Source organism: Juglans microcarpa x Juglans regia, chromosome 2D (genome assembly GCF_004785595.1).
Source record: "Juglans microcarpa x Juglans regia isolate MS1-56 chromosome 2D, Jm3101_v1.0, whole genome shotgun sequence".
In the NCBI taxonomy this organism is placed as follows: Eukaryota; Viridiplantae; Streptophyta; class Magnoliopsida; order Fagales; family Juglandaceae; genus Juglans; species Juglans microcarpa x Juglans regia.
In genome coordinates this window covers 24,935,447-24,945,296 of record NC_054596.1, presented here as the reverse complement: position 1 = coordinate 24,945,296, position 9,850 = coordinate 24,935,447, and the positions used below count along the sequence as shown (strand labels likewise).

At 35.3% G+C, this 9,850-nt stretch overlaps 1 protein-coding gene across 1 annotated transcript; it reads left to right on the top strand.

The window, feature by feature from the left end:
- Positions 1 to 1,051: 1,051 nt before the first annotated feature.
- On the top strand, positions 1,052 to 7,887 carry LOC121250224. Its single transcript, XM_041149255.1, has 8 exons — positions 1,052 to 1,405; positions 1,499 to 1,611; positions 3,282 to 3,331; positions 5,387 to 5,620; positions 5,768 to 5,920; positions 6,800 to 6,895; positions 6,981 to 7,001; positions 7,494 to 7,887. Exons 1-8 carry the CDS (start codon positions 1,119 to 1,121, stop codon positions 7,659 to 7,661), a joined length of 1,122 nt encoding a protein of 373 aa, XP_041005189.1. The 5' UTR covers positions 1,052 to 1,118; the 3' UTR covers positions 7,662 to 7,887.
- The last annotated feature ends 1,963 nt before the right edge of the window (positions 7,888 to 9,850 follow it).

Here is a 9,850-nt window from a genome sequence, read left to right as displayed (position 1 = left end):
GTACTCTCACAAAAGTAAAAGGAGGATATTATGTTCATTTTTTAATTTTAGACCTAAGTTAATGTGATCAGCAATACACAAAAAGTACTTTAGTTTTTCACTTTAGGATGTTTATTTCACTTGACGGGTGCTCAATTTTTGAGAATGCAAGTGTAGCCCCAAGTAAGATTTGGGATGTTTCGACCGGTTGGCACTCCTGCCACCGTAGATCCTCACCAAACTCTTTACCAAGGAACGAGAGTACCACACCCCTCTTTTTGTGCTTGTACTCTCTTTTGAGTTATGTTTATCTTGTACTAGTGATGAAATCCACGATTTCTTTCTCTTTTTTATTTTTACAAAGAGATGACTTCTTCGAGTGAGTTAGAACACACGCCCTTTCTCTCTTTTATTAGAATAAAGAGAGGGCATAACAATTAAATTACAAGTCAATTGACACGCTGTTAAGTTTTATTTGATTGGACTTTTGCTTTCACAAAAGTAAAAGGGGATATTATGATAATTTTTAAATTTTAGACCAAGTTAATTTAATCAATAATGAGTTTTACTACTAATCATCTATACACATCATATACGACATATTTTTTAAAATTTTTTTGATTGTATTTTTTTTAAATTATTAAATTCTTCTCCTCATTATTTATATACCACATATTTGATAAGAAAATAAAAATAAAAAAATATAGTATTTAATGTGTAGAATGACGTATAAAATTTTTCAATCAACAATACATGAAAAGTATTTTGCATTTTAGAAATGCTAAACCCATGCATGGGAACCCCGTCGGGCTCCTGACAGTGGTTTTTTTTTTTTTCACTCAATGAGTAAGAAAATATTTTTAATTATGTTATGAATTTTTATAAAAAATATTTAAAATTTTAAAAAAATACATGAAAAAAAAAAATTATCCCATGTGTGGCTGTGCCGCTGTAGAACCACTCTTTCCTTTTTCAGCTAGTTACTGAAAAGTCCACGTGGCGGGATACCAGAGGTGGACGAGAGATTCTGGCCTGGGCTGAGGTCCATTTTCATGGAGATAAGATTAGCCGTTATCTGTTACAGCTACCGTTAGCTCCCTTCTCTCTTCTTCTGCTGCTTTTTTCTCTGAGCGACTCCAATGGCATTGTGTGGCCCCGCTACTCACCGTCTTTCTCTTGTCTGCTCCAAAAGCCACGCAAGAACGAGAAGGCCAAGAAAAAGTAGAGGCTCTGGGGTGGTTCACATTCTGGCGGCGTATGACGTGACTGGAAGGGAAGGTGTTCAAGTGGCGGGGTACGAAGAAGGACAACTGGACCGTCCCAGATGGGTTGGTGCAACCCCTCTCTCTCGCCTCGTCGGTGCTCTAATTTCGTTCAAGCCCCTCTACTCTCTGCTCAAGCTCGGAGCCAGACGCGTCCTTATCAAGTCTCTCTCTCTCTCTCTCACACGCACACACACATCTCCTAGGCATTTTTTTGTGGATAATGATTTTTCAATTCTGGGTTGTGGTTCGAGCAGCACTGCTGAGAAGAAGAACATTCCGTGGAGGGAAATGACAAAGGAGATTCTGGAATCAGATGTATACAAGGAATTGGAGAGCATTCAGAGCCCTTCAGTTGTATACCCAGATTGTATATTCTCTATTTCTTGAATTCTCATTTTATTGCTTTTCTCCTTTATGTGTATTTTCTCTATGTTCGTTTCTATTGGTCTATGTGTGGTTGTTGATAAAAAAGAGGGTAAAGAAAAGAAGATGAATATTTTCGAATCTGAATTTCCTGTTGTTGTGTTTTTCAAAGTGAAAATCGAGCAATAGAACCCATGCAGTGAAGATTTTCTTTTTTTTATCTGTTCTAGACATTGGATAATCTAAGATATGAACATGTTGTAGTTTATTTATAGTTTATGAAATGTATTGGGAACTTCTAATGTCAAAGATTTTCTACTTTCAATGTGCTTCAATTGAAGCTTAAGCATCTTCTATGCATATTCGGAATGTCAGATTCAAATTTCAGACATTATGGTTGACTTTTGCAGCATGTTAAGAAGTCAAGTTCCTATTATAATGCTAAAATAGTTTTCTCTTTGCCAGTAATATATGGATCCTGTGGTTCGAGTTCTAATCTAAAACGAATACCATGTAATTACTCAGTTAATTTATATTTCTATCAAAACTAATTAGATTACGACTTTGTGATTTCCAATTTATGGTGTTTTGGCTTTTGATCACTATTTTGACAAGATGACTCCATGACTGTGCTGTGTATCTGGAAGAGGTTGCTTTATCCTTGCCATGGTGTCACTGGTTCTACACAGTTTTCTGTGATTGCTAAAAGTTTATTCATTGTATTATAACTAACCCTCACAATAATTGTCATGCCCCTTACAGAGGACTATGGTAAATAAAAAGATGCCCCTATTATTATTGGAGCCCTCTAAAATGGTTTCTGAACAATTTATAGGGCATATTTCGGTGGTTTTCTATTTGTGTTGATTAAATAGTGAGGATCTTAGGTCATTACTTATCCCACATTTTAAAGTTCCATTCTGGTCCCTAGATGCAATCAAGCTAATTTTCTTCTAGGAAACTGAGATTTCATTACTTTTACTTCTTTTGCAGGGTGGGAAGGGAGCAGGGCGTGAGAATGCTTGTTAAAAATTAAATTCACTCTTTTCCATGAATGTAGGGTTTTAGGTGGCAGAGCTGTTGACCCAGAGTTCAAACTTTGGCTCTATTCTAAGATCTTAAATTTTAAATTGATAGGAAAGAGTAAATCCCAATAGCTTTTGTACCATGATATACCACTTTGACCCCCAAATGCTTAGGTTTGTATGGTAGTTCCTTGGACACTTTATGACACTACTTCCTAATACAATAGCAATTGGTATATCCCTATTTAATTTAGTGAGAAGCAATATAAATTCTCAATAACAATTCTTCCTAGCTCTGTGGGTGATCCACCAACTTCCATATAAGCAGAACATTAAGTGTGAAATTTAAAATTATAATATGGAATCTGCCTTTCTATCCTTTTATAATCCTTGCTTTTATTTGGTTAGCCAAAAGTGGCTAAAGGAAAAAAAATTAAAAAAAAAATAATTCTTTTATTTGTACATTCAATTCATTAAGGTAACTAACCTTCCGTCAAGACGACTCTTAGCTGTCCCTAATTCTGCATATTGGATTATGTTACAATTGGACTAAGTTTCAAAAAAATAAAAGTATTACCTTGAAGTTAGTAGCACTTGCTATTCATCTTCATTTAGTACACCAAGTAATTATTGACTGCTTGTTGTGCAGATTATTTGAATCCTTTCCATGCATATGATGAGGGCAACCTTTCATGGTTGGTAAGTTTTCCAGCTTTATTCTGAGCTGGTTAATATGCTTATACTTCTCTTTGTGACTTTTCAAAATTTTAAATGCACCAAGTAGCAAGGGTTCATCTATAAAAAAATGCCTTGTCTATTTTTTCTACTTGTACATGTCCAAGACATTGATGACACTAGTGGACACAATGGCAAGTGTGTACTGATGACTGTTTAATGCTATTATCACATGAGTAAAAGGAGTACTGATTAAGTGAATAAATCCCTGCTTTCCTATTAGATTAGGTTTTTGGGTAATCAAGTACTAATCAAGCCTCTCTCCACTCTAATAACCTAATTTGATTGGAAAGAGTGATGCTTAACTGTTCTAATACCGTCATAAACTACCAGTTCTCAGAAAAAGGTTTTATATGTTATTTTTAAACAGCGTGAGAGTACATGCAATAATTAGTAGACTTCTACAAGAATTACTAAGATGGAATGAAGTAAGGAGAAAACATATAATCAGATGCTAGTAATTTATACTAAACCCTGTATTTTCAGAATTTGCTGATTGAGCTTGTCGATGTGTTTGCACATGGTCAGAACATGTCCCTTATAAATGTCCAAGTAAAATAGTCTTGATATTTGCCCTTCGAGGACAACCTCTAGGGGTTGGCTCAAGTGGTAAAGGCCTTGGGCTTGGGGGTATGCTCCTCCCAGGTCTAAGGTTCAAATCCCCTTGGGTGCAAACAATCTCTAAGGGCCATCAGACTGGGAGATTTTCCCCTTAAATTATCTGAGGTGCATTTGCGGGAAACTCCTTGCTGAGGGCTTGTGCACTCCCGGAATTAGTTGGGATGCTGTTCTTGGACACCTGGTGCCAATAAAAGAAAAAAAACAATTTGCCCTTTGAGGATAAAAACGTGGTCTATTTTCGCTTTGGCTTCTGCTGCTAAAAGTGAGTACATACAGCCTCTCTACTGGTCATTAGTCAAATTTTCCATCGGATTAATGGGTTTTTTTTCTGTCTTATGTAGTCCCTCTCACTGGTGTGCAAAATTCAAGGTTGAAATGAAATTCACTAAATGTTTGCTTTTTATGTAAAACATATCTTGGACTCTTGTTAGTAACAATGCATGCCTGATCTTGCTGACTATTAATCTGAGACCCTCTTTGATATGAACCCGCGGGAATGAAATCCCTTGAACCCACAATCAATTTGAAAACTCCCTAAGAAAGCCAAATTCAAGTCAATGGATGGAAAAACCTAGACCCGATGAGAACTCGTTTCAAGAACCTAGATTATATCAAAATCTAGACCCGTTGAAGAACCCGTCTCAAGAACCTAGATTACAAAGGAGGAACGCCACAAAGGTTGTGATTTACCTTTGATAAGTTCAAGAGTTCAATCAAGAACAAGAGGAGAAACCTCAACTTACAAAAAATATTCAATATTGTCTAACCTTCAAATGAGGCTACAAGGAGTATTTAAACTAAACCTAATTAAAACCCTAGCTAAAATAAAGCCCCTTTTTACCCAAAATGCCCTGATGAACGGTGTCACACTACAGTACCCGCGGCTACAGTAACGCTACAGTACCTCTTGAAACCCTAAGTCCTAAAAAGTAACTTTCCAAATAAGCCCTTGGCCAAAATACAAGGCCTTCTTGAAAACCCTAGTTCATTGAAAATAAGACTTGTGGGTCAGGCATCTTCAAGTCCACTTATTCTAAACTAATAAAATAAATCATTTAACCAAATTTGAAGTCTCCAATAACAATAGGCCCTATCTCTAAGTCATGTATTTCACAGCTTGAATCAAGTGGATCAAAGCGGGTCCTCCTTCTTTCAAGCCCATCTTGAGTGTTGGGCTCTTGCTAGCTTCATCCCAAGTGTATTGTACCAATCTGTGCATTGCTTCCTTGATCTTCTTGGCCCTTGATCTTGTAATTGGCCCATCTGGAATTTGCAAATGATCTTTAAGAGTAGGCCCAACTTGGTTTCCATCACTCTTGTTGTTAATCTATCCTTTCATGAAGAATGAAAATTTCTTAAGGCAGGAGAGTCCTTCATACATTGCATGTTTCATGTCAGGCCGCTGCTGAAGCAGAGGCTGCAACCTTGTCAATGGCAAGACGAGTTGTACCTGGTGCTTCTTCATTACATGAAGCTAATGAAATAGTACGTGGAAATTGGCTTCAAGCAATTGAGCAACATCATCTACAGTATTCTGGAAATTCCATGATCAGGGACATTCTAGATATTGGATGCTCTGTAGGTGTCAGCACAGGATATCTTGCTGACAAGTTTCCGTCGGCCAAAGTGACTGTGAGTGCAAACTTTCTCTCTCGGTGAAATGACTAAAACAGTGTATCATATAACAAATTACCTTGGAATATGTCACCTTGTAACTCAATAAAGAATTTAATAGGTATTACTCTATATTTGCCTAAACTTTTATTTGTATTGATGCAGGGTCTAGATTTGTCACCTTACTTTCTTGCTGCAGCTCAATTTAAGGAAAAGAAAAGATTTCCTAGAAAGAATCCAATCAGCTGGATTCATGCAAATGGGGAAGACACGGGATTGTCTTCCAACTCATTTGACATTGTTTCCATGGCTTATGTGGTATGTGATACTGTCTACTTAGAATTAGACTAAACATAGTTCTACAGTTTCTGCCGCTAAATATGTTAGTTTCTTCTCTGGTGTTCTTAAAGCTGCTAAATGAATTGTTCCTTGCATGTCATTCATTCCTATAAAAAAAAAAAGTAATTCATCAAGAACAGAACTTACAATATGTAGCTATTTTCAATGCTTGACAATAACCTGTGCAGCTATGTCAATAGTCTATATACATACCAGGGTAAACAATTATTTACCTCCCTATGTGAAGCATAATTAATTACAAGTTATCTCCCTCAATTTAGCAAATTTATAAGGTGGATTAAATTTTTATATTGTAGTTAACCAATAAAGTGATTCCATGTCATTGTCTATTGGGCACCTTAGTTGCACACTTCCTTTCATATTTTATGTTTTGGGCATCCATGTAGAGCATATTAAATTTGTAATGAGGTTTACTGTAATGTTTGAAGTTAAAGAATTAAAGTAGAATTAGATCTAATCACTAGGATGTAACTTCTAATTACTCATGTATACTGAACATGAATTCTCATGTGATAAAAAATCTACATCAAATAACCGAGAAATCCTTGCAAGGGACTGGATGAAAAGACGGGGGATACTCCCCCCATAAGATAGATCATAATAGATTGATTGCCCATTCAATGATGATAGAAGAAATGCTCCTGAATGCTATTTTAGAACTTGGGGATTTGAAAACTTCCAGAAAATTTCCTGAATGCTATTTTAGAACTTTGAGTACTTGAAAAATTCCAGAAACAAAATGTGGTCCAAAAACATGTTTTAACTTACTTATCTTAAAGCTTTTCATGAGACAAATTTGTAGATAATTGTGCCTCTGACAGCCTAATTTCTTTGAAGCATCATGAATGTCCTAAAAGAGCAATAGTCAATCTAGTGAAGGAAGCATTCCGTCTCCTTCGACCTGGAGGCACCGTTGCCTTTACAGATACTTCGGTAAATAAACGCAATAAATACTTTTAAGTCATAATGTGTTGTGCTGTTATAATAACGCTTGTGTTACTTTTTCTCTCTTTTGCAGCCAAAGTCAAAGATCCTACAGGTATGACCACAATATTTTCAATGAGTTTTGCTATTGACAAGCCTGGTGTCATGGTGCGTCAACATACCACTTGTTGTGGAACCAGTTATAGTTATAAAAAAAGTAAAAACACTAATAGTTTCTTACTATTGTTGGACCCATTTCAGTGGTGTGTTGGTGTGCCAGAAATCAAGTTTGGAAATAGTTTTTTTTTATCTTTAGGGCTAGTTTGGATTCAGCGATGAGATGACATGGTTTTAGATGAAAGATGAAAGTTGAAAAAATGATTATTAGAATATTATTTTTTAATAATATTATTATTTTGAGATTTGAAAATTTTGAATTGTTTATTATATTTTGTAAGAGAATTTGAAAAAATTGTAATGATGAGGTGAGATGAGATGAGATGAAACACTTTCAGAATCCAATAAGGCTATTATTTGACAACGTAAATAAGTGTTAACCAGTTCGAGGAACTTCAGTTTATGCTCAATGGGCTTTTAATTGTTGCAGGAATTGTCTCCAGTTCTGTTCACATTGATGAAGAGCACTGAACCGTTTTTAGATGAATATTACTTGACTGATTTGGAAGGAACAATGAGAGAAGTTGGCTTTGTGAATATAAGAACGCTTCTGACAGACCCAAGACACAGGACAGTGACTGGCACAGTGCCTCGGTAAGAGATCAAACTTGATTCAATTGACAACACCATTAGCTCTCTCTGCCACAGTCAATACCACAAATCTACAAGGTTTTCATCATGTACCATATAACGTTGAACCAACTTTTGATGGATTTTCATTTTGTATTTTGTTCTTCTTGGAGTCGCAGATGTCGTATGTAATTGGGGCTTTTATGATTGGTTGTTATCTTGGAACAAAATAACATGTTCGTAAATTGAGAACAGTGTATAGGCATCATGCAAAGAAAATTATCTCCAAGCTATGAGTTTAGTTGCACCATAAGTTGGGTTCTGACTTCTCGGGGCGTCTTATGCCATTAGCTACAAAGATCTGATATGTGGTAATCAGTTAAAGATGTTTTCAATGATTAATGGGGAAGTTGTAGCAAAGAAAACAAACTTTCATATTTGTTGATGCAGTACAAGCCCCAATATTACTTAAGATTGGACGTGAACAAACTGTGGTCACAATAGCATTTGAAATAATAAACACTTGAAAATAAACTGAGAACTTCTATATGTAATAAACGGAGTTCATATTCTTATCTCGAACAGAACCTTCAAACCAACTCAAACTGTTTCTTCATAAAATTTGAAGGAAAAAGTTAAACTATTATATAGATGACACTTATTTCATAACTTTTTTTTCTAATCCTCTCATGTGTCTTATGAGCTTCCCTACCGGAATGCTCCTCCTTTATATTTGTAAAATATGAAATTTTACAGGTAGAAGATAAGTCCACGATTTAGTAAAGTAAAGATTGATTAAGCTGACTGTAACTTATGAGCCTTAGCTATTAAATCATAAGTAAAAATATTCACTGCAATAAATATTCATCATGATGAAAGTAAAATTTGTAATGGGAACTACACATTACAATGGTAACTATTTTCTTTTTTTCCATATATTTCACTCCATATGGATTCTACACCTTTTTATAGACCTTCGGTTTAGTTATCCTAATTCCCTGTTAACTTTTATTTTCCTAAAATCTTCTATGAATAAGCCACGACAAAATACGTAAGAATTCATGCTCATGAAATCATTATTTTCTTTTAGGCACAAATCAAATATTTCATGAAATAATATTAATAAAATGAAAAAAGCCCATAAACATTTAATAATACAGCGTACTAATTAAACCTACTTACCTTGATTTGTCAAATCACTTCAACGCTTTAACTGGTACGAAAATATATATGTCCTGCTGGGGGCTTTTGGTAGCCCCCGCTCCCAATTTTTTATTTTTTAAAATTTTTTTTTTAATTAATGATTAAGTATGTATTTTTTAATAATATTGTGATTTTTTTATTTTTTTTAAAAATATTAAAAACTACATATATGAAAAAAAAAAAAAAAAAACAATTTTAAAACTAGCGGCGGCTGTACAGCCACTCTTAACTGGTATTACTCAAGACCTAACTAAAATATTCGTACAACTTATTAAAAGCTAAATCATAGAAGCTTCATATTTCAAGACAAATTTCCAGTGTGGTAAATTCATAGCCCAAATTTCTATGGTTTATCGACTTCAAAGACTTCAACACTAGCTCAAAGACTTCAACCAAGTTTTCTTTCTATTCCGAAAACGTATCAACCATCACGATATCAATTAAATTTAATCTAAGAACAATATTTTCCGCAAAACCAAGTCTTTCCGTGATGGGAACCAAGCTGGGCCTAGTCTTAAAAATCATTTGTAAATTCTAGATGGGTCAATTACAAGATCAAGGAACAAGAAGATCAAGGAAGCAATGCACGGATTGGTGCAATCCACTTGGGATGAAGCTAGCAAGAGCCCAACACTCAAGATGGGCTTGAAAGAAGGAGAACCAGCTTTGATCCATTTGATTCAAGCTGTGGAAGACATGGCTTAGTGATAGGGCCTATTGTTTTTTGAGACTTAAAATTTGGTTAAATGATTTATTTTATTAGTTTAGAATAAGTGGGATTGAAGATGTCTGGCCCACACGTCTTATTTTCAATGAACTAGAGTTTTCAAGAAGGCCTTGTATTTTGGCCAAGGGCTTACTTGGAAAGTTACTTTTAGGAATTAGGGTTTTAAGAGGTACTGTAGCGTTACTGTAGCCGTACTGTAGCCGCGGTACTGTAGCGTGACACTGTTCATCCGGGGCATTTTTGGTAAAAGGGGGCTTTATTTTGGCTAGGGTTTTAATTAGGTTTAG

Bases quoted from the DNA above. Each gene is read 5' to 3' on its own strand.
- LOC121250224 (XM_041149255.1), top strand. From the start codon at position 1,119: ATGGCATTGTGTGGCCCCGCTACTCACCGTCTTTCTCTTGTCTGCTCC. The intron at 3,332-5,386 runs GTAAGTTTTCCA...GTTTCATGTCAG, and splicing joins AGGGCAACCTTTCATGGTTG to GCCGCTGCTGAAGCAGAGGC. The intron at 5,921-6,799 runs GTATGTGATACT...ATTTCTTTGAAG, and splicing joins TTGTTTCCATGGCTTATGTG to CATCATGAATGTCCTAAAAG.